Source organism: Acanthochromis polyacanthus, chromosome 13, assembly GCF_021347895.1.
Source record: "Acanthochromis polyacanthus isolate Apoly-LR-REF ecotype Palm Island chromosome 13, KAUST_Apoly_ChrSc, whole genome shotgun sequence".
Classification (NCBI taxonomy): domain Eukaryota; kingdom Metazoa; phylum Chordata; class Actinopteri; family Pomacentridae; genus Acanthochromis; species Acanthochromis polyacanthus.
This window is the reverse complement of record NC_067125.1, coordinates 21,297,284-21,321,804: the sequence shown is the minus strand read 5'-3', so window position 1 is coordinate 21,321,804 and position 24,521 is coordinate 21,297,284. Positions and strand designations below refer to the sequence as shown.

General features: G+C 40.7%; 1 protein-coding gene and 1 long non-coding RNA gene across 3 annotated transcripts in view; one reads left to right on the top strand and one right to left on the bottom strand.

The window, feature by feature from the left end:
- Window positions 1-2,921: 2,921 nt before the first annotated feature.
- LOC127536828 (uncharacterized) lies at window positions 2,922-4,981 on the bottom strand. Its single transcript, XR_007946028.1, has 3 exons — window positions 4,749-4,981; window positions 3,337-4,144; window positions 2,922-3,247 (listed from the first exon to the last, which is right to left on the bottom strand). It is a non-coding gene; the product is annotated as an uncharacterized LOC127536828 (long non-coding RNA).
- Window positions 4,982-15,241: 10,260 nt separating this feature from the next.
- pipox (pipecolic acid oxidase) overlaps window positions 15,242-24,521 on the top strand; it is a 44,570-nt gene continuing 35,290 nt past the window's right edge. For both annotated transcript variants that reach the window (XM_022218597.2, XM_022218596.2), the window contains exon 1: window positions 15,242-15,398. In XM_022218597.2, the coding sequence (XP_022074289.2) occupies window positions 15,288-15,398 (111 nt within the window). In that variant the 5' untranslated portion in view covers window positions 15,242-15,287. The remainder of the gene's footprint in view (window positions 15,399-24,521) is intronic.

Sequence of the window (24,521 nt, the reverse complement as noted above, 5' to 3'; positions counted from 1 at the left end):
TTCATCTCATTTATTTTTAGACTAATACCATTTATAGCACTTGGCTGGAACACAGACCGTATGTTCCAGACTGTGCTGCAACTGGCTGTGAAAAGTGAAGCCAGCAAGGAAATCTACAATACCACAAGTACCAGGCACTGGTTGCAAAAAGATGTGGCTCCAAACACACCAATTCACAATCCCTTCATGAGAGGTCAAAGAAAGACATTTTTACATAGGGTACTTTTTTTTTTTTTAATTTTTTTTTTTATTTCACTGACCAAAATTGGCAAGACAGTCTGGCTGCAGACCTCCACTCTCAGGACCCTTCCTTGCAGACCTGCACTGTGAGGTCTCCTCCACTCTCAGGACCGGAAGTTTATTCGAAGCCTTTCAAAATAAAACCTTGCAGACCTGCACTGTGAGGTCTCCTCCACTCTCAGGACCGGAAGTTTTTTTGACGGAAGCACGTATTTAGCGTTTCCCATGTAAGCACGTATTTAGCGCTTCCCTCGTGAATATACTATATGTATATAATGTAAATATGATTTAAAAGCGAGTATACCAGAAGCCTACATGTTTTCTAGTTTTCCGTGGGCATTATTTTATGTCTAAATATGTAAATATTATTTATGTGTATTCATGTTTGATTAAGATTTTAAAAAATACTATGTTTCCAGTTGACCTGGATAAAATGCAAGAAAATCAAAAACGGCACGACCAACGAGTTTTTCTGCTGATAATTAATGCAAACTAGAAGTACAGCTATTGTTATGATCCCCTTAAAACATTATTTCTCATTACTGCATTATTTTACACCACAGTATTTTGATTTAATTGGCTAAAAGGACAGCTGTTAGTTTAGTTTGCACCACATTCATTTTGAAACAATACATCTGTGTGAATGCACCCTAATGTGTGATGGTATAATGCTTCCACACTCCAACCTATTGCTGACTGTTCTTTGTTACCATACTATTATTTATCATTGAAAATGTAGCCTCCTGCACTGTTTGACCCATTTACACATTGATTTACTCCATTCTTTTATATAGGTATATACACACGTGGACAAAATTGTTGGTACCCCTCAGTTAAAGAAGGAAAAACCTACAATTCTCACTGAAATCACTTGAAACTCACAAAAGTAACAATAAATAAAAATTTATTGAAAATTAAATAATCAAAATCAGCCATCACTTTTGAATTGTTGATTAACATAATTATTTAAAAAAACAAACTAATGAAATAGGGCTGGACAAAAATGATGGTACCCATAACTTAATATTTTGTTGCACAACCTTTTGAGGCAATCACTGCAATTAAACGATTTCTGTATTTGTCAATGAGCGTTCTGCAGCTGTCAACAGGTATTTTGGCCCACTCCTCATGAGCAAACAGCTCCAGTTGTCTCAGGTTTGATGGGTGTCTTCTCCAAATGGCATGTTTCAGCTCCTTCCACATATGTTCAATGGGATTCAGATCTGGGCTCATAGAAGGCCACTTTAGAATAGTCCAACGCTTTTCTCTCAGCCATTCTTGGGTGTTTTTGGCTGTGTGTTTTGGATCGTTGTCCTGTTGGAAGACCCATGACCTGCGACTGAGACCAAGCTTTCTGACACGAGGCAGCACATTTCTCTCCAGAATGCCTTGATAGTCTTCAGATTTCATCGTACCTTGCACACTTTCAAGACACCCTGTGCCAGATGCAGCAAAGCAGCCCCAAAACATTACTGAGCCTCCTCCATGTTTCACCGTAGGGACAGTGTTCTTTTCTTCGTATGCTTGGTTTTTGAGTCTATGAACATAGAGTTGATGTGCCTTACCAAAAAGCTCCAGTTTGGTCTCATCTGTCCAAAGGACATTCTCCCAGAAGCTTTGTGGCTTGTCGACATGCATTTTTGCAAATTCCAGTCTGGCTTTTTTATGAGTTTTTTTCAGCAGTGGTGTCCTCCTTGGTCGTCTCCCATGAAGTCCACTTTGGCTCAAACAACGACGAATGGTGCGATCTGACACTGATGTACCTTGGCCTTGGAGTTCACCTTTAATTTCTTTGGAGGTTGCTCTGGGCTCTTTGGATACAATTCCAACGATCCGTCTCTTCAATTTGTCATCAATTTTCCTCTTGCGGCCACGTCCAGGGAGGTTGGCTACTGTCCCGTGGGTCTTGAACTTCTGAATAATATGAGCCACTGTTGTCACAGGAACTTCAAGCTGTTTAGAGATGGTCTTATAGCCTTTACCTTTAAGATGTTTGTCTATCATTTTTTTTCGGATGTCCTGGGACAATTCTCTCCTTCGCTTTCTGTTGTCCATGTTCAGTGTGGTACACACCTTTTCACCAAACAGCAGGGTGACTACTTGTCTCCCTTTAAATAGGCAGACTGACTGATTATGAGTTTGGAAACACCTGTGATGTCAATTAAATGACACACCTGAGTTAATCATGTCACTCTGGTCAAATAGTTTTCAATCTTTTATAGAGGTACCATCATTTTTGTCCAGGCCTGTTTCATTAGTTTGTTTTTTTAAATAATTATGTTAATCAACAATTCAAAAGTAATGGCTGTTTTTGATTATTTAATTTTCAATAAATTTTTATTTATTGTTACTTTTGTGAGTTTCAAGTGATTTCAGTGAGAATTGTGGGTTTTTCCTTCTTTAACTGAGGGGTACCAACAATTTTGTCCACGTGTGTAGTATGTGTTTACAATTATTCATCTTCTTCTCATCATAATTCATTTAATAATTACTTAATATTGTTTGTGCTATGTTCTTACCTTGTGCTGTCAGACCACATGGATTTGCCAATGGAGGATGTAAGGGTTGATTAATTTTTTTATTAAGTTTTGTGTATTCAATTCACTGAATTACTGAATACCTAGTTACATGACCCAGAGAGCCAATAACCTGTTACAGGAGAAAACAGTAGACACAAAACAAACTTTCAAACGTTTTATTTGTCTTTGAATTCACAGTATGCCATGTAGCGTCGGTTATCCATAACCTCTTCACAGAAGACAAACATATCCTCAATGTTGTAAAAGAAAAACTTGAAGGGCTCCAGAATGAATTCTCTCTCATCATCATCAATGTCCTGGGTGGCATCGAACAAGTTTGCCAGTTGCTGTTGAGCCTCCTCAATAGATTTGCTGTCCATGTTTAAAATTTCTGGCATCTCCACCCTGGCTGTAAACAGTTGTGGGTTCCCCTGCACCCATTCCGCTGCTTGTTTGCAGTGGGCCACAACTTGGCCCACCATACTGGTCTAAAGAAAAAAAAAAAAGTGTCAGCTTTTTGTCAAGGCATGAAAGATCATCTCACAAAATTTAACAACATGGAACTGGAGAGGCCTACCTCTTCTTCAGTTGTCTCCACCTGGTGAGCTGCTTCCATGGTCTCTACCTGGTGGCACATTTTCTTCCTCTCCTCAGCCTAAAAAGTATTATTTTGCATTAAATACAAGCAAAGGTCACAAAGTCAGTTTAGAAACCATGTCCTGGGATGGGAAACTTGACATAAGATTGACTGAAAACAACTAATAAAGACTGAGAAAAAAGGACTGCAAACTGACCTCAGTCATGTCATCCAGTTTTTGCTTCAGTCTAAAACCCATGCCTTGTTTTCTGCACTGCAGAATGCCATTGGTGGCATCGACACAGACACTCATGAAGTGATTCTTAACGTTTATGTCCTTTGATTTTCCACTGTGTTTTCTCTGGATATGTGTGACCATGTTTTTTTTTGGAGATTGTCTGGTTGCAATGAGGGCATTTATCCTTTTTCAGGGATAATCTTGAACGTCTTTTCTCTGTGGCAGCAGGTAAAACCAAGGAGGGCACTGCAGCTGTATCTTGCAAATCTTGAGAGGTTGAGACTGTGGCTTGCAGGAGCGTGGACAGAGGTGTGGCAGTTGAGGTTTGTTGCTCTGCTGAAGGTGAACTGGAAGAGGAGAGATCCGGCATCAAGACCGAGGTGGACTCTGCAGCTGTATTTTTGTGGGCGGGAGGAGAGGTCTTTTCTGGAGAGGCAGCAGTCATGGCACGCTGGCAAACCTCCAAGTGTTTGGTCATGTCTGTCCTTCTCAAAACAGTTTTACTGCACACAGGACAATGGTAGTGTCCCTGATCCCTGCAGTTCAGTCCGCATCTGCATATAATTTTATCTAGAATAAAAACGTACAAAAAAACATCTTAGTTAAGAACCAATGTACAAGTACACGCTATAAGTACTGTTTATACTCTCTTTTTGGGTGCGGGTGTACACTCACACCCCATTTCAGCAACATTCTGAAGTTTTATTTATTTATTTGTTTATTTTGAGCAGACATTTGTTGAGTTAATAGGGCGAGTTCAATACAGTTTGTGCCCAAAAAAGGAGCAGAAAAAGTTCAGAGAACTTATCAATGTCCACTCCCTCCCACCATAAGTCCACAATAATTTAAATTCAACAATCAGAAAAAAAAAAGAAGCAAAAACAAAAGAATGCATTTCTATACATAATACATTTACAACACTACATAATACAATAAAAGCACTATTATCCTATTTTCAACTTTTCATTTTCTGATAATCATTTGGCTCACATAACTCATGTAAATTTTGACTTGCAGAGCAGAGAATCTGATTCTTAACTTTTTCTTTTATGAAAATGACTCTCTATAACCGTTTAGGGTAGATTATTCCCCTTTTACCAGCCAAACCAAACCCTTCAGTAGCATTGTCTCATACTTAAGAATACAAACACACAGACAAGTACATTATGCTTACCTTTAAATAAAATGCCACCTTTTTTGTGTGCCTCCAAGTGGCTCTGCAGCTTGGACAGTTTGGCAGGTTTAAACTTTAGGCACAGCGGACAGTGGAATTGTTTGCAGCATGTCTCGCAGCATTCAATTTTGGGCGTGCTGCCGGCTTTTAGGACTGAAATATGCATCTGCAAGAGAAAAATTATGTTGTAATAAGTCAAACAAAATTATACAAAAATATATATGGTGACTCAGTTGTTTTGGTCTTCTAGCAGGACAATGGCACATTTTAGTGAGCATCATCGCGTGCACAAGACGACTTCACCAAGTTATTATACAGTGGAAACCAGTTAACGTTGTAGTGATCATGGATAACGTTACTTAACCGCTTATATGGATCAAAATGCTCGGGACAAAATAATTTTTGTGCAAATGCTGTTTGCAAACGACAGTGAAAGCCTTCTAATGTCAAGCTAATCCCATATATATCTAAATAATACAGAGTGCCTTTAGAGGCTAATCAACCGAGTGAATCAACCTGGTTAGCGCTAGCCACCGTTAGCCTAACTACGATAACAACACTACAAAATAAAGTCCAAAACTCGATTCTTTCCAATTAATATAACTTAACAGGGCGATGTATAGTGTGCAACGTAATGTTCTAGTGAATAAAGGCTGTTTCTGTTTCTTCGTATAACAAAAAGTTGTCGCTTGACTTTTACTCACTTTGTTGTCTCCGTACTTCACGTGGGAAACGCTAAATACGTGCTTCCGTCGAATAAACTTCCGGTCCTGAGAGTGGAGGAGACCTCACAGTGCAGGTCTGCAAGGAAGGGTCCTGAGAGTGGAGGTCTGCAGCCAGACCCCTCTCAAAATTGGAGATCTTGTGATCCATCTGAAAATGGGGTAATTTCATGTGCTGAAAGCCATTCTCATCAAAGTTCAAACAAACAAAGACTTGAAATATTGCAGTTTGTGCATGCTGAGTCTAGAGCATATACAGGGATGAGAATTTTCCGCGGATCCGCGGATTTTATCATTGCCAGGGTCATTCTTGTGAATCGTCTAAATTCGAGGAGAAAATTTTTTGGGGGGGTGAGGTATGTTTATGGTCGGCGAGTCGTAATATCGAACGGCTGCTAATATCCACCGCGTTGAATGCTAGCTGCCTCTCAGTGAGAGCAGTCATGTACAGTACTGTAATCGAATCACCATGAAGTGTAGAATCCAGGAATGGGAATTTTCCGCGGATCTGCCGATTTCATTTGAAGTTTGAACACTTTATTTTTTCACTTTATTATAAAATTTTTTCCGCCATATTCTAATTATCTGAGATGTAACTCTACAACGATAACAATGAACATTTTGGAGGTCGGTGAGGCCAGCATCTGCAGATCAGAGATGTGTAGCTCCAGATCCAGAAACACCTGAGAGAGAAGAAGTATGGAACCTTGGGGGAAACCTAGCGTTAATGACATGTAGTGGTGGAGTCTACCTGTATGGATGAGAAGAGAGGTGCTCATTGCATCATGGGACTCCCCTAGCAGTCTAAACCTAGAACAACATAACTGAAGGGTAGTTCAGGCAATTCCAAGCACCACTAACTGTAAGTTATGTGAAAGAGGAAAGTTTTAAGAAAATCTTAAAAGTAGAGAGGGTGTCTGCCTCCTGAACTCAAACCGGGAGTTGATCCCACAACAGAGCAGCTGATAACTGAAGGATCTGTCTCCCATTCTGCTTCTGGAAACTCTGGGAGCCATAAGGGGTTTGATTACAGCAACCTTAAAATCCTGCAGTATGTAGCCTGTTAGTACAGAGAAGTTGACAATATTAAAAACTGCAGTGTTAAAGAAAACAAAGAAATCCTTGAACAATCTAGTGGGGATGGGGTCTAACAAACATGTTACTGGTTTGGAAGAGTTTACTGTTAACATTTATATTTACAGCTGCTGTTCAACAGCGGTGCCAACAGAAAGAAGACCTCATCTGGTGCTGTTCATCTTGTGGTGAAGAAGGATACTGCATGGACAACATCTTCAGTTAATCAATTCTTGTTTAGTTTCCTGTAGCGTAATAGTACACATATTACATAAATTACACTTTTTTTTTCTACTTTATTTTTTTTTATAAAAGAAACACATACAACAGACAAGCACAACATAACAGAGCAAAACAGTTGGTCACCTAGATAATCATACAGACATTATACTGATGGTAATACAAGTCAGCTCATATAGTGAGGGTTCAATTGGCATCTCTTATGGTCATAAACACAATCCATTTTTCCCAGTATTGCAAGTACTTATCCCTCTGTAGATTTAGCGAAAAGGTCATCCTTTCCATGTTTTGAATACAGGTCACAATATCAATCCAGTCTGCTTCTGTTGGAGGTGTCGTCTGCAGCCACTTTCGGGTAATGGCTTTCTTGCTAGCTGCTAATAGTATTTTTAAAAGATATTTGTCTAGCACCGATAAATAAGGTGCAATATTCCCCAAATATATTATAGAAAAAGAGCAGTGAATATCATCTCCAAAAATATTTTGAATCACCTGCATAATCTTTTGCCAGTATGGCTGAACAACTGGGCAGCCCCAAAATACATGAAAATGATCTGCCAACTGTTCTCCACAGTTCCTCCAACACAGACCTCTGGCTGTCTCCCCTGTCTGCACATATTTTAACTTAGGAGTTATGAAATATCTAACTACATTTCGCCAGCAGAAATCTCTCCATAGACCAGAACTTGTAGAAGTTGACTGCACTGAGCATATATTCAACCACTCTTCTTCCATAATGACAGTTCCAGATTCCTTCTCCCACTTTAATCTAACCTTATCTGTTGAGTGTTTCTTATTAGATTGAATATGGGAGTACAGTATTGAGACAAGTTTCTTGTTATCCTTATCTCTGTACATGTTAGTAAACACGTCAACCAAGTTGGGCTCATATTCCTCTGTTGGTTTTAACTCATTATTAAAATAAGATCTGGTTTGAAGATACCTAAAGAAGTCCACTTTTTCCACCCATATACCTCCGAAATTTTCTGAAAACTATCAAATTGTCCCTTCGATGAAATTGAGCAGTAGGAAGTGATTCCCCTTCTATGCCAATGTTTAAACCTCCCATCAATCCTTGCAGGCTTAAAACTGGGGTCAAAGGCAACCCATCTCAGCAGCCTAGACTGTCTTTCAAGTAAAGGTGATTTACATTCCCTAAACCAAATTTGAAAGGAAACTTTTGACCACTGATTCAGGTCACTAGAATACTGCTCATACAATATTTTACTACCGAGTATAGATTGTAACGGAATATCTATTTGTGAAATTTCCAGATCCTTCCATTTTGCAAGATAATTTGGGTTGCAACAACATGCCAGTGGCCTTAATTGAGCTGCCTTATAGTAGTCTGCTAAACATGGCAGTGATCTCCCGCCTTTCTCTTTAGACAGTTGTAGTGTTTTAAACTGAATCCTTGGCCTTCTACCTGCCCATATAAATCTTGAGATCCACTTATCCCATTCATTAAATTGTGTTGGTGTGATCTTTACTGGCAGGGATTGAAAAGATATAGGACTCGGGGAAGTAGATTCATTTTTATTATTTCTATCCTATTATGCATGTCGAAAGGCAACTGAGACCATCTGTCAATATCTGACTTGATGTTTTTACTTATGGGGCCATAATTCCTTTCATATATTTTAGATAAATCTTTAGGTATCCGGACCCCCAGGTACTTAATTTCCTTTGAGTTCCAACAGAATTTAAATTTATTTAATAAATCTTTCTGGGGAGTATAGTTATAACTCAAAATTTGGGTTTTTTGGACATTTAATCTATATCCTGAGTAGGTTCCAAAGTCTTTTAATGTAGACATACACTTGGGGATGCTAACCTCTGGTGCTGTCATGAGCAGTAATACATCATCTGCATATAGGCAAATCTTCTGCTCTGAGCCCCTGACCATTATTCCTTTTATTGATGGATCATCCCTAATTAACTTTGCTAAGGGTTCGATAAATAGAGAGAAAAGGGCTGGGCTGAGAGGGCAACCCTGACGACAACCTCGCTCCAGCTCAAAGGGCTGTGAGTGATGTCCATTAATTTTTATTCTGGCATTTGGAGAGAAGTATAGGGTTTTTAAACATCTGATAGAGTCATCCTTAAATCCAAATCTTCTAAGCGTTAAATATAAATACTCCCAGCGAACCGAATCAAACGCCTTTTCGGCATCTAAGCTGAGTACTGCTGCGCTGTTATTCCCCTTAGTCACATGTTCAAGTACATGTAGCACCCGTCTAATATTGTCTTGTGTCTGTCTATCCCGCACAAAGCCTGTTTGATCTGGATCCACTAGTTCTGGTATTATATGTTCTAATCTTTTCGCCAATATTGATGCATACAGCTTATAATCAATATTCAGTACAGAAATTGGTCTATATGCACTACAATCTTTTGGATCCTTCCCCTCCTTGTGAATAACTGAAATTATTGCTTCCCTCCATGTTCTTGGTGGATCCCCTCCTTTAAGTATATGATTAAAGCAGTCAAAAAGTATAGGTACTATTTGCCCCTTAAAAACCTTATACCATTTGGCTGGAAAGCCGTCTGTTCCCGGTGCTTTCTTGGCCTTCAGCTTTGAAATTGCTTTCTCTATTTCCTCCCTTTTGATCTCAGCTGTTAGAGCTTTGTTCTGTTCTTCACCTATTGAGGGTAAGTCTAGTGATTCTAAAAATGTGTTTATTTCCTGAGGGCTAGTTGTATTTGGTTCCCTATATAATTCTCTATAATAATTTTCAAAAATATGTTGTATGTCCTCTAATTTGTGGCACACTTTTTTAGTTTTAGGATCTCTGATTTCAAATATGGAGCTCTCTGCCTGTTGTTTTCTTAGCCTCCATGCCAATAGTTTCAAAGCCCTAGGGCCATTCTCATAATATCTTTGCTTAACAAACTTGGCTTTTTTCTCTAATTCCTTCTCATAAATTTCATTTAATTCCTTTTTGATGGCGCTAATTTTATCAAGGATGTGGGGGTCCTTCCCTTCAGTGTGTTCTCTCTGTAACACTTTGAGATTTTCTTGTAAATCAGACAGCAGTTTGTCTCCTTCCTTTTTCTTATGTGATGTGTAAGCAATAAGCTTTCCTCTAATTACTGATTTAGCAGCATCCCACAGAATACTAGGTGATACTTCCCCATTATTGTTTGTATCCATATAGTCTTTAAATTCCTTTTCCACATAGTTCCGAAATGTGTTATCATTTAAGATACTTGTATTAAATCGCCAGAATGTGTTTTTCTTTTTATTGTCTAAGTGCAGGGTCAGGTAAACAGGTGAATGATCAGAAACATCTCGAATCCCTATACTGCACCCCTTAAGTCTGTGTCTGTCTGAGTTATATAAGAAAAAATAGTCAATTCTTGAGTGCACTCTGTGGCTTGCTGAATAAAATGTGTACTGTCTTTCTGTTGGGTGAAACTCTCTCCATACATCAATCATCCCAAGCTCTGTCAACATATTCTTAATCACCCTGGCATTGGGAGCAGGTCTCTTTAGTGTGTTAGAGGAGTCTAGTTTACATTGTAGCTGCGTATTCCAGTCCCCTCCACATATCAGAACCCCAGTGGCTTCAGAAGCAATCAGATCAAAAATTTCCTTAATACAGGAATTATCCTGACCAGGTGGTATGTACACATTAACTAGTGTGACTTCTTTCTGTTCAAGCAACCCCTTAACTAGTACATATCGGCCCTCTTTGTCACTACGTTCAGAGATTACTTGAAAATTCACTCTGTTAGGGATCAGTATTGCCACCCCTCTTTTTCTCCCTTTCTTGTGACACGAGTAAAATGTATTTCTGAAACCGTATTTTTTTTATCTTTTCATGTTCAATTCTGTTGAGATGGGTCTCCTGCCAGAATATTACATGCAATTTCTCCCTCTTCATCTTTGCAATAACTTTGCCCCTCTTAATTGGATTGTGTAGGCCATTTACATTAAGGGTGACTACCCTATATTCCTGACATTGCATTTATATCCACCGTCAACACACTTAGGAAAATACCCTGTAACTGGTGACCAAACTTGAACTGCTTTTGAACTGTAAAGCAAACTCAGAACATTTTCAGATAGGACAGGCCAAAAAATAAAGGAACACAGGCAGACCTCCATTTTGAAGTAATACAACACTTCTTAAAGTGGGGGTAGTAGTCTGGTGAACTACCAGAGCCCCCCCTTAGTGCAACCTGTAATATCCCTACCCCAAGGGTGTATTTATGCACTAAGTTTGTTAGAAACCGGTCTCTTACTCGTAGTGTCGGTCAACTATATATATTCTATGGGCTAAGGGCGATACCCCTCGGTAATAAACCTAAAATTTAGTCTTATATGGAATTAGGGTCTAGTAGTCGTGTATTAAATGAAAGTGAGAAATAGAAAGAGAACAAAACCAAATGAGGCGCAGTCTTAATGGGGAGGGGTAGACAAAAGATACAACAGATAACATCATATTTGCTCCCAGACAACTACAAGCATTTCCAGTGTAGCTCCATCCCCCAGACCCAGTGTTACCCAATGTCCCTTTCTATCAGATTGTGGCTCTCGATCGAGTCTCCCTGACAGTGCAAGATCATTAAACAATCAGTTACCTCCCGATTCCATCATCACTGGTTCTGTCACGGCCGCTGGAAACTTCGCAGCCTTTCCTTAATCCTGTCATGATGAGACTGGGTGCTGGATGCCTTCCCTGAGCGCTGCCAGGTGTTTTTCCGAAGCTTCTCCGGAATCCCGGATTCAACTGTGCTCTCCCGCTTGAGCTGGAAGCCCCTCTTCCTCAGGTCCTCCGCTGCCTCCGCTGCACTCCCATACAGTACCAGTCCGCTGTCGAGGAAAACTCGTAGCTTGGCTGGCGGTGGTGTCTGAAACCGGATTCCCTTTTCCCGCCGAAGTCTGCTGATCTGCGTATACTCCTTTCTTTTTGCCAGCGTTTCAGCAGGATAGTCATGGTCAAAATAAATCCTCCTGTCTCCATAGTAAATCTCCCTCTTCTTCCATGCCGAATGCAGCACCAATTCCTTGGTTTTGAACTCCTGAAAGTAGACAACCACCGACCTGGGTTGTGCCTCTTTTGGGGGTTTCGGGCCGAGCGCTCTGTGACACCGCTGTATACCAAGTTCAGCTTCGGCAAGGGGCTGCAGCTCTTTTTTGATAATGTTCTCAACAAGTAGCTGGATGTTGTTTTCCTCCGCTCCCTCTGGAATGCCATAAATACGTACATTATTATGCCTCGAGCGGGCCTCCAGGTCTGTTAGTTTCGCCTGTAATCTGTCCTGAACTTGTAGTGACTGACTCAGCGCTTCTTTAAAATCCACGGTCCACTCCTCTGTGTCGGCTATGCGGCCCTCTGCTTCGCAGACTCTTTCGGTAGTAGCTTTAAGGTCGGTTGCTAGCTCACCTAGCTTATGCTGCATTTCCTCCCTTATATCAGCTAGCTCCCTTTTCAAATCTTCTCTGATGCTGTTCCGAAAATTACCCAGCTCAGACTTCATCTCCGTGACCATAGCCTTTATGTCTGCGCGGATGGTGGCGATGTTAGCTTCCATATCCACTACTGCCAACTCTGTATGTTGCCCTCGTCCGCCATTACCATCTCCATGTTCCTCGACCATGGCCTCTTCTGTCGCCAATTTGTCGCCCCTTTCCACTTTCCCAGATTGTTTACCCTTGCCCTTCTTATATTTTTTCCCCCTCCATCATTATTTAAAGCAAAGTTCAGAGAGTATTTATATTTAAATAGGGGAATAAACTCCGACCGACCGGGAGAGATTATTTATGCAGCCATCCGCTTTCGACGCTCCCCGGAAGTCCCCTACATAAATTACACTTTATGATAAAAGTTGCACTTGTTTATCATACACACCACTCATATCTTTCAGATTAGGCCATCTGAAACGCTTTTTTTAGGACTGTTTCAAATTGAATGTACATAAATGTATCAATTTGCACTGATAAGTCTTATAATCAGAAGTCGTAAACTCTGCTGTCATTAACCTCCAGTTCCCAAACAAAGCTAAAGAAGCAGCAATAACCGATAACGATTAACCATGATTGTCCCTGGAAGCAGTTGGTAGAGCAGTGATCAGTTTAGAATCACAAGAAGACAAATGTAATTTCTAAGTTCACCCATTTAGCAGAAAGAAAATGATACTTGCATGCTGACATGACGATATGATGCTGTGAAGATCTGCTGGCTGAGTTGGTTCAGGAACACATAGTTGCAACAGTATTAAAAGAAAACATTAAACAAAAGGGAGCCTAAGTAAATATATGAAGAGTCAAACAAAATGTTTGCAGCAATGTATTGTAAAAGTTAACTTAAGAAGCACGATACATATCAGGAGGAATTCTGCAATAACAACAAAAGAAATAAGCAGCAAAGATGAAAAAACAAAGACCCCAAGAAAATAATACAAAGAACCTGCATTGCATTCTAGTTTCTTTCATTTTATACAGAAAGTTCGTTGGAGCCAGATTCAAATCAGCATCTATCCATTCATGGATGTGTCCAGGAGAGATCAGAGACCAAACACTGGAGAACTGGAGAGACGTACTTTTGAATTAGGTAATATGCTGGGAAATTGTGCAAGTGGTGGTCACAAGACAATTTTGCATCATGAAGAGGGAGCTGAATCTGCAGTGTAATGTTATTTTTACAAAAAAAAAAGTACAAAAACAGTAGGAATGGTAAACACAAGAGACAAGAACATCATACTTAGTATATGGCTTATGGTGCAGCAGTCTGTACACTCAGAACAGGAACATATGGGGCTGTAACACTGTTCACAAACCTGTGAGCCTGTCAGTCCTCTCTGGATTGATACCAGTCTTCTCCCCACATGTCTGCATGATGTTAAGGAGCATGATTTCCATGTTCTGATACTGCAGGTGGAGGTGGTGCTGGTCCTCTGTTAATGCTGCGATGAAGTTTGAGACATCTTCAGGTCATTCCCACTGCAGTGGATGAGGAGGACATCCAGTACTGCTCTTCCTCACAGGGACTGGATGAAGACACCTCAGACAACCACAGCTGAATGTTCATGTTCTCTATAGCTCTCAGCCTACATCAGGCTGTTCCCAAGGATCCAGACCAAGGCTGGAAGGAAAAGATGGTGTAACAGAAGAGATCTGAAATGCTTTTACGTCACAACTGCAGTTAATGTTGATAACATACAGTAAAATTAATCATCAGAGTGTACACAGGACATGCTGTGTACACTCTGATGATTAATTTTACTGTATGTTATCAACATTAACTGCAGTAAAATTAATCATCAGAGTGTACACAGCATGTCCTGCGATGTTTGTTAATCTTATGGAAATGTTTGTTTCCCTGGATGAGTCTAAAGACAATTTTACTGCCTCAGGTGGACTATAAAGTTTTTCTTTTTATTCTAATGTATCATAATGTAAGCTATGGAGAAAAGTAAATGAAATGGAAATTGATGTTTTTATATAATGAAACAGTATTCCCTCAACTCAGCCATAGAACAACTGTTTGTTTTACATGAAATAACAGCAGAACACTGTCACTCCTCTGTAGATCTGTAGATCAGTGTGGATGCTCATGACCTGGTGGGTAGCCCTCAGTCACATTACTTTTTCTGAAAGAGAAAGAATCATTTCATTTCAAAAAAAATTTCTGGAAGAACAGAGGCTGCTAAAACATTTCACAGTCTGATACTGAACCAAATAACAGTGATATGAATGCAAACTTCCATAACTGAATTGTGCTTCATTCACTGACCTGAGACAACACACAGTGCTTATGTGGTGTTACTTTAGCTTAGTGTATTTAGCTTATGTCTGCTGATGATGAATGACCAGCATGTCGAAATGGCAGCAGTTACAAGATGATCAGTCTATTATAATTGATATTTTTAACTTTTATTTTACTTTCGATCCTTTTACATTTCTTTCTCTAGTCTGATTATTAGAATGACTACAAGTAAGCTCATTTTTATGTTCAATAAATCTGTTTGCTGTGACGGTGTGTGCTTTTTAACTAATTTATTATGTCATTATAATAAAATAGAATAAAATATGTCAACACTAAGAAACACTGGGTAGCTGAATTCGATATTGTGTCATTGTGGAGTTACTTTAAAACAGAAATTTCCACTTTTTGTTTCTGAATTAATCGAGCTTCACATTGTCACATGAAACCTGCTCTAGAATAACTAGGCCACAGTGGGCTTCTCTCCGTTCTGCGCTGCAACATGAGGAAGACTGTCCACTTTTCCCTACAGTTAGACTGTCAGGCACTCATGACCTGATTTCATTCTTGGAGTCCTCCAGGAGTGAGCATGAGTGGCGTAGACGCAACCGAAGTCCGCAGCCCTGAAGCCAAAAGAGGCGCAGCTTCATGTGCACAGTGTGCCGCTCCTGAGCGCCACAGCACAGGGCCAATCCCCTCCAGACCCCTAAGAGTGGGAGGGGCTTCCTGGGCGCAGTGAAAAGCAGCGGCTTGAAGTTGACTTCTGTGTCTGACTGCTAATTACAGCCAACATGTCCACCAACCAGGAGTTTGACTGCGTAGTGATCGGAGCCGGGGTCCAGGGCTCCTTCGCGGCCTATCAGCTGGCCAAGCACAAGCAGAAGACTGCGCTGCTGGAGCAGGTGAGTAGATTGACTATGCTCAATTTGTCTTCTTTTGACATTAGATTAGCGTTTCTTTTTTACAGACAAGTTAGTGAGGATGTTTTTTTTTTTTTTTTTTTTTTTTTTTAAGTGAGGATGTTTTTAACTGGCTGACAAGGTAAAAGACACGTCATCACGTCACGTCCAGGTCACGTCAGGTAACGCTTCTGGGAAAGACTGCAGAATAAAAGTAAAAGCCATCTACTAAGTTGTCGGCTGAAAAAGAAACGCTAAGCTCATGATATGTGGCGTTAACACTCACTGTTTGGAGGCTGATGAGCAGACTTTACAGTTGCACATTTTGCACACGTTCCTACTTATTTGCAGAAAGCATTGAGTCTCTCCTGCTGTGGGATTAACATATTCTTCTTCTTATTATTATTACTATGTCTTCTGTTACTGTGATGACATATGGGCAGGTGCAGAGATTTAAAACAATTTTCAAATGCACCGATTAACTAGGCATTAAAGAAAACTACTTCAAATTACATGGAAATGTAATTTGAAATGCCATTTTTATTTTATGCAACATTTCAAAATAAAACTGCAAATTTCATCCTACTTGAACAGTCTTGCATGCTGCTCTCCCTGTAACAGTCTTGGCAATGGTCTCAACCAAGACAAATTTCACTTATTTTACAAGTTACAACAAAATGTGAATGCAATCTCTGTCCATTCATACACCTGTATACCAGATGTACACTGTTGAGCAGTGTTAGTCAGCATCACCTTTTCTGTCTGCCAGTCTTAATTTTGGACTCATGCAGATACTTTATTTCGAGGCTTTTTGCGTGCAGATACCAATCCTGTGCTAATAACATTGTGTATTCAAACTTTTTAATGTTATTAATTTGTGTGTAAGGTAATCATCACTGCCAAAAGGACTATTTTGTAACTGAATACCATTGTGTATGAAGTAGATACGTATACATTATTTTGTGGTGAGTTGGTTTAAGCATGCTTATAGTCCTTTCAGAAAGTATGCAGGCACTACCCAGATAGCAAACTATTGGTGAATCAATGTTGAATCTATGTTGAGACCTAACGTCGAAATTATACAGAAAGCGCAAGGTTGATAAAATGTTGAGTCAACGTTTGCTTACATAGATTACATGTTTGCAAACATAGATTCAACATTAATTAAACATTGACCTGTCAAACATTTTAATTAAACTAAAATACAATGTAGATTCAATGGTATCTTTTAAACACAAACTTCAAAGTTGACAAAATGTTGTTGAATCAACGTTGATCCAACCATCAGTCTTCAACCGTAACCACAATTCAACTTTCTTAACCCTAATTCAACATTGATTTAACATCTTTTGCTATCTGGGTAAAGTGTGATTTATGGTTGAAAAGCAAACGTTGACTCAACATTTTATCAACCTTGCGCTTTCTGTATAATTTCGACGTTAGGTCTCAACATAGATTCAACATTGATTCACCCATAGTTTGCTATCTGGGTATGGTTTACTGTTTCATTTTAAAGGGCAAGTTTGGATTTGTAGTTGAGTTGTACAAGAGCAATATCTATAGTCAGTGTCCCACCACCAGTAAAGGCAGGAAAAGACCCTCCCTTTTTATAGAAACGGACACTGCTACCAGTGTGGACATTAAAGCTGCTGTCCGGAGTTTCCGTTTGTTTTCAATTTATGTATAATTTTTTAACAAAGCTTAAATGTGTTAGTCTAGTTCGATACTATAATATAAAGTTAGTATAACGCGATATGAAAATTTATTCCTGAGCGCCGCCTTCCTCTCATAGGCCCCCATGTTATTCCAAAAAGCGCCGGTCGCTGCCGACCAATCAAGTTCGAGCTTCAGCTTTGTCATGCTGTCAATCAACGGTTACACGCACAGCAAGCAAGCCCATGCAGAGGTGGGCGAGCTACGCACTACGCAACCGCGCGCACATTTGTTTTGCTTGTGGAGGAGAGAGCATCAGGGCTCAGCAACTTCCAGAAAAGTTACCAATCCCACGGCTTGTCAGGCCAAGAGACTGCAGGACGTTTTTTGGCTCGGGGTGCTCGCGTCGCTCCCCGACCACGGCCTCCATAGCCCTCCTGACGGCTTCGTTTAGATGCCCGACCTCTGGAGGAAGATGTTGGGGCGTCTGGGACATACTCTTTGTCAGAGGAGTCATGCAATTCTGAACTCTAGATAGAAATAAATAAACAATGTAACACATATACACGCGTAAATGCACTAAGTTTGATAAACAACGTCATCGAGAGGGATACACGAGTGTAATCACATATTGAAACTTTACCCGTTCGTCCTAGCAGATTCATGTTATTTTGGTATTAGGACAAGTTCGACTCAATACAGAATTCTAACGTAATTCCCTTATTACTTACTAAATGTACTAAATGTAGAAGAGTGGAAAACAGCAAAACAGGCGAGATGCTGCAGCACTCCGGGCACTCCTGTCAGGTACTGCGCGCGTGCACAAATAAAGGGGCGAAATCAGACGGAGGGAGGGTGGGACCAACAGGGTTTTGGGAGACGCTGCGATTCAAAATCCGGACAGCAGCTTTAAGCCATGATCTGCTATGGACCGGGTCAGCAACAAAAAGTATTTTAGAATTGAAAAAGGTCCAGATAATAAAATAAGAAACCGTTTAAATCAACTGTATACTTTGAAGATTTCCGCCACTTTGTCCTGCTGTCAGACAGCTCTCTCCGACAGGGAACTAAAGTCTTTGTCTTGCTCACTTCACCACCAGACTCCCATGACAAAAAACTAATTTTGCCTTTCAGAAAACAGGAGTTGCTGGTTAACCACTGTCTCAGTTATAAGCACAATCAACAAGAAAAATCTGAACTTTAAGTCACTCTTATTAGGAATCCCGCTACAGGAAGATTCCCTTAAGATTATGCAGTAATGCCGCTGTTGTTTTAAGACCTGTGTGACTACAGCGTCCCTCAGCAGTACATTGGTTTAACAAGCATATTTATAATTAAAGAAATTACTAAACAGCAGTTGCCACACAGTGAATCTTAAGTCCCTATATGATTTAATTCCTTGCTTTGCTCAGTAGTTCAGCCTTACAAGTGTGTTTAATACTTGTCATCAATGGACCTATTTTGTACAAAATAGGCCTTATTTACTGTATACAAACTATTTTTGGAATGTGTTTATACTACAAGCATTATAAGATACAAAAAGTGCCAACATCCACCGCATCTGTCTACATGCCAAAGCTTTAGGCAATTGTAGCTTTTAAAAATGTTGCCGGGACTTTGTATTAAGCCAGATGAGTATTTGGGGTTATGAGTACACTTTGTCTTTTAAAGAGCAGCAGTTTCCTTGGTACACTTTACCACAGGGCACCTGACAAGTGGGTTGTTAATCATCTTGGAGAACTTGTCGCAGTTCTTCTGTGGATTGAGGCTGTCTTAGTGTCTTCTGTCTCTTCATGTAATCCCAGACTGACCGTTGGTAACAGCTTTGTTGTTTATATTGGTTGTTAATCATCTATTCCTAATCTGTTCACTTTAAGTTTACTTATTTACAGAGAAAAAAAATGCTGATGTATTTTCAGGTCAAAGCTGGCCGCTGTTTTCAGCTGAACACAAGTGTATGTTTCTCAGACTGGAACCCTCTACTTACAGTCATGAACAATAGAATACTTACACTTCTAAAGACCATGTATATTATAGAAGTCTTGAATTTCCAATTACTCCTTTACCATAATTTTCTATGATTCAATCATTGCAATTCATGCATCTTTGTCACAAAAAACAATCATGCATTTTGGTTCTTTCATAGATTTATTGTAGCTCCTCTGGAAATGTGCCCATCCTTTGGCCATTTTCTCCTTAACTAAGTGTTTTTGGTAACTGTCCACAAGCTTCTAGCAAGCTTGGCGATCTGACCCAGACTTGTTTCTTCATCACAATCCACAGGTTTTTGATTAAGTGAGGACTTTGAGGTGATCAGCCTAAAACCTTGATTCTAACCTGATGAAGCCATTTCTTTGGCAATTTTGATGTGTGTTCAGGGTCAGTGTCTTATTGGAACACCCAGCTGAGTCCAAGATTCAATCCTCTGGCTGATTTTTTTCAGACTTTCCCGAAGGATGGGACATAGTCATCCTTCTTCATTATTCCATTTACTTAATGTAAAGCACCAGTTACACTGGTAACAGAACAGCCCCAGAACATTTTACTATCACCACCATGCTTGATGGTAGGTTTTGGCATTCTTGGAGTTAAGGGGTCACCTTCTCTCCTCTAAACATATTTGTGGTGATTGTGGCCAAATACCTCAATTTTTGTTTTGTCTGACCTGAGAACTTCCCTCCAGAAGGCCTTTTCTTTGTCCATGTGATCAGCAGCAAACTACCGGCAAGTCTTAAGGTGCTGCTTCTAGAAGAGGAGCTATATTGTTGCATGGTAGCCTCTCAACACATGATACTGTGAGACACATTTGGCTGTGAACATTGACACCAATATTCCATAGGGCTGGACCCGAATATCCAGAATATTCATTCGCTACAGCGGTATCTGGATATTAATTTTGGTATCCGAATCCCCACCCCACCCCCACCCCCCAGGGTCGGATGTTACCGGGCGGAACGAATATGCAACGTTACTGTCTTCCCTCCGCCTTCGGCCCACATCGGCTCATATCGGCTCATCCCGTCGTGTGATCACATAAACATATACACATATGTCAATGTGATCACCCCCTCCTCCCCCCAGATGAAAATAGTCGGAGCGCATCTCTTCCCTTCGCCTTCGGCCCACTTTGGCTCATTCCGCCATGTTCGGCTCATCTCGGCTCATCCATTCGTGTTTGTTATCACCACCCGAATGGCCGGGTGGCTCTCAACGTCACGCTTCACTTCGTTGCATAAACGCAAGACAAGATGCTGAAGACCTCCGGTGTTTGGGAATTCTTCAGTTTAACTGAAGACAAAACGATGGCAAATTTTGGACCCGGGAGACCAGACAAATGGATCCGAATATTCGGGCCGTCTCAGTCACAAGCCCCGCCCCCCGTCGGACGTTAAGGGGCGGAACGAATATTCGGATATTCGTCTTTATTAGGGCCCAAATATCCGGCGGCCAGAAACCACTATTCGGGCCAGCCCTAGTTTTCCAGTAGTCTCTGATTAATTGCAGATCTGCTGTATGTTTTTTCTTGGTAGACTCCAGACTATCTTGATCAATTGCCTCTCAACAGCAGGTGATAGTTGGTGCTTTCTTCATGTTGGTGGCAGTGACACAGTGGTGCTGTGTGCTTTATATTTATACACAATCGTTTGCTCAAGTGATTTTGGAATTGGGCTGCACAGTGACATAGTGGTTAGCACTTTCTCCTTGCAGCGAGAAGATCCCTGGTTCGTGTCCCAGCCTTCCCGGGATCTTTCTGCATGGAGTTTCCATGTTCTTCATGTGCATGCATGTGTTTTCTTCGGGTACATGGCTTCCTCCCACAGTCCAAAAATATGCTGAGGTTAACTGATTATTCTAAAACTGCCTGTGAGCATGATTGTTTGTCTGTATATGTAGCCCTGTGGCAGACTGGCGACCTGTCCAGGGTGTCCCCGGCCTTTCCCACAAGTCAGCTGGGATAGACTCCAGCCCCCTATGACCCTAATGAGGATTCAGGGGTGTATAGATAATGTATGGATGGATTTTGGGATCTGTTTCTTTGAAATGGCTCCAAATGACTTTCCTGACTCATTCAAGTCAATGATTTGCTTTCTCAGATCTTTGCTGAGTTCCTTAGACTTTCCCACTGTGGTGTTTTTTGCTGAGTCTAATAAGTATATCAAATGGCCCCTTTTTAAACTAGTTCAGAGGAGTCAGCAGCTGTATTCAGTTGTAATCACTCATAAGAAGTTGAGAAGCCACTAAAAAAATTGATTGGCACAACTGATAATTAAAGTTTCTGTTTGTATATTTTTTTACCCAGCAGTACTCAGACCTGCCCAGAATTTGAGTTTCTTTTTTGTTTGTGTTTTTGTTGTATTTCACTGGTGCCAGGTCAGTTTTCCTTAGAGCTTTTTGCATTTAATGTGTCAAAGTAAGATTGTATAGTTAGATTGTAACCTTGGTTCTCAGAGTGAAGAGACTATCTCTCCACCCAGTTCCATATTTCGTATGTATGGGGAATGACCCCTCTGCTCATCAGGGTATGTAGATTCTTCTTTAAGACACGGTGACTTGCCAGCTCACACCCCACAGGTTACCTATAACCTGCGCTGGTGTGAATTCACTGGTAGTTTTAATCAAAATTTGTCTCTGAATGGCCAAAAGAGCTGGAGAGATAGTCTCTTCACTCAAAGACCAGGCCTGAGAGGCAACAGGGCTGTTTAGGCCAGTCTGGAAGAAGTACTGATCTCAGGAACACAGGTCAAGATGAAACAGCCAAAGCTATGAGCAGAGTAGCCACTTACACACGTGGACAAAATTGTTGGTACCCCTCAGTTAAAGAAGGAAAAACCCACAATTCTCACTGAAATCACTTGAAACTCACAAAAGTAACAATAAATAAAAATTTATTGAAAATTAAATAATCAAAATCAGCCATCACTTTTGAATTGTTGATTAACATAATTATTTAAAAAAAACAAACTAATGAAATAGGGCTGGACAAAAATGATGGTACCCATAACTTAATATTTTGTTGCACAACCTTTTGAGGCAATCACTGCAATTAAAGGATTTCTGTATTTGTCAATGAGCGTTCTGCAGCTGTCAACAGGTATTTTGGCCCACTCCTCATGAGCAAACAGCTCCAGTTGTCTCAGGTTTGATGGGTGTCTTCTCCAAATGGCATGTTTCAGCTCCTTCCACATATGTTCAATGGGATTCAGATCTGGGCTCATAGAAGGCCACTTTAGAATAGTCCAACGCTTTTCTCTCAGCCATTCTTGGGTGTTTTTGGCTGTGTGTTTTGGATGGTTGTCCTGTTGGAAGATCCATGACCTGCGACTGAGACCAAGCTTTCTGACACTAGGCAGCACATTTCTCTCCAGAATGCCTTGATAGTCTTCAGATTTCATCGTACCTTGCACACTTTCAAGACACCCTGTGCCAGATGCAGCAAAGCAGCCCCAAAACATTACTGAGCCTCCTCCATGTTTCACCGTAGGGACAGTGTTCTTTTCTTCGTATGCTTGGTTTTTGAGTCTATGAACATAGAGTTGATGTGCCTTACCAAAAAGCTCCAGTTTGGTCTCATCTGTCTAAAGGACATTCTCCCAGAAGCTTTGTGGCTTGTCAACATGCATTTTTGCAAATTCCAGTCTGGCTTTTTTATGAGTTTTTTTCAGCAGTGGTGTCCTCCTTGGTCGTCTCCCATGAAGTCCACTTTGGCTCAAACAACGACGAATGGTGCGATCTGACACTGATGTACCTTGGCCTTGGAGTTCACCTTTAATTTCTTTGGAGGTTGCTCTGGGCTCTTTGGATACAATTCCAACGATCCGTCTCTTCAATTTGTCGTCAATTTTCCTCTTGCGGCCACGTCCAGGGAGGTTGGCTACTGTCCCGTGGGTCTTGAACTTCTGAATAATATGAGCCACTGTTATCACAGGAACTTCAAGCTGTTTAGAGATGGTCTTATAGCCTTTACCTTTAAGATGTTTGTCTATAATTTTTTTTCGGATGTCCTGGGACAATTCTCTCCTTCGCTTTCTGTTGTCCATGTTCAGTGTGGTACACACCTTTTCACCAAACAGCAGGGTGACTACTTGTCTCCCTTTAAATAGGCAGACTGACTGATTATGAGTTTGGAAACACCTGTGATGTCAATTAAATGACACACCTGAGTTAATCATGTCACTCTGGTCAAATAGTTTTCAATCTTTTATAGAGGTACCATCATTTTTGTCCAGGCCTGTTTCATTAGTTTTTTTTTTTTTTAATAATTATGTTAATCAACAATTCAAAAGTAATGGCTGTTTTTGATTATTTAATTTTCAATAAATTTTTATTTATTGTTACTTTTGTGAGTTTCAAGTGATTTCAGTGAGAATTGTGGGTTTTTCCTTCTTTAACTGAGGGGTACCAACAATTTTGTCCACGTGTGTAGATCAATTTGCAAGCTGCTTAGCTGACCAGGGGAGACAACAAAGGTGGACAGAGGCCACCCCCAGAGGTTGTGGCCAACAGAAATGCAGTACTGAAGAAACCCATTTCAGATCAGGAACAAGTGTCAAAAGGGGGGGGGGGGGATGCTGAAGCACATTACAGACTATTACCAAGATCCAGGGAGGGACAGGGATCTAAGCCTGTGTTGCCACTACACCTCGAAGGGTAGTGACAGATGTCCCCATCTCCAGCTAAGCCAGTACAAACAGCACGAGACCCTCGTCAGCTGATGAGGGGCCCATCTAGTGAAATCCACACCAAGTGGTAAATGCCCATCTAACCATACCAGGAGGCAGCTTTTGTGGACACAAGCAGAAACTGTTCTCACCACAGGCCACGGTTACCCCACGGGCAGGAACCTGTTCCTCTTAGAGGTCTGGCTGCCAATCTGGGCTCAGCCAAGAAGGGATGAAACAGGGTTTCGTCAGCCTGAGGCAGCAGGTCTTTCCTAAAGTGGAAGCTTGCAAGGCGTCTCACTTGAAGAGAGGTAAACTGCCGGTACATCACAGCTGGGGGCCAAAGAGGAGCCACTTAAATCAGACACACTCATTCTGCCTGAATCCTTGGAAGAAGGGGCTGGAGAAGCATCAAAGAGACAAGGCTCAAGGTCACACACATTTTATATGTGCCCTCCACCTTTTTAATGGACCAAAAATGATTGGACAATTGACTGTTTGGTTGTTCCATGGCCAGGTGTGTGGTATTCCCTCGTTATTTCATTTACAAGGAGCAGATTAAAGGTCTAGAGTTTATTTCAAGTGTGGTATTTGTGTTTGGAAATCTGGTGAGGTCAACTCTCAATATAGAGTCCAAAGAGCTGTCACTGTCAGTGAAGCAAACCGCCTTTAGATTGAAAAATGAAAACAAGCCAATCAGAGAGATCGCAGTAACATTAGGTTTGGCCAAATCAACTGTTTGATACATTCTTAAAAGGAAAGAAAGTACTGGTGAGCTCAGTAACACCAAAAGACCTGGAAGACCATGGAAAAC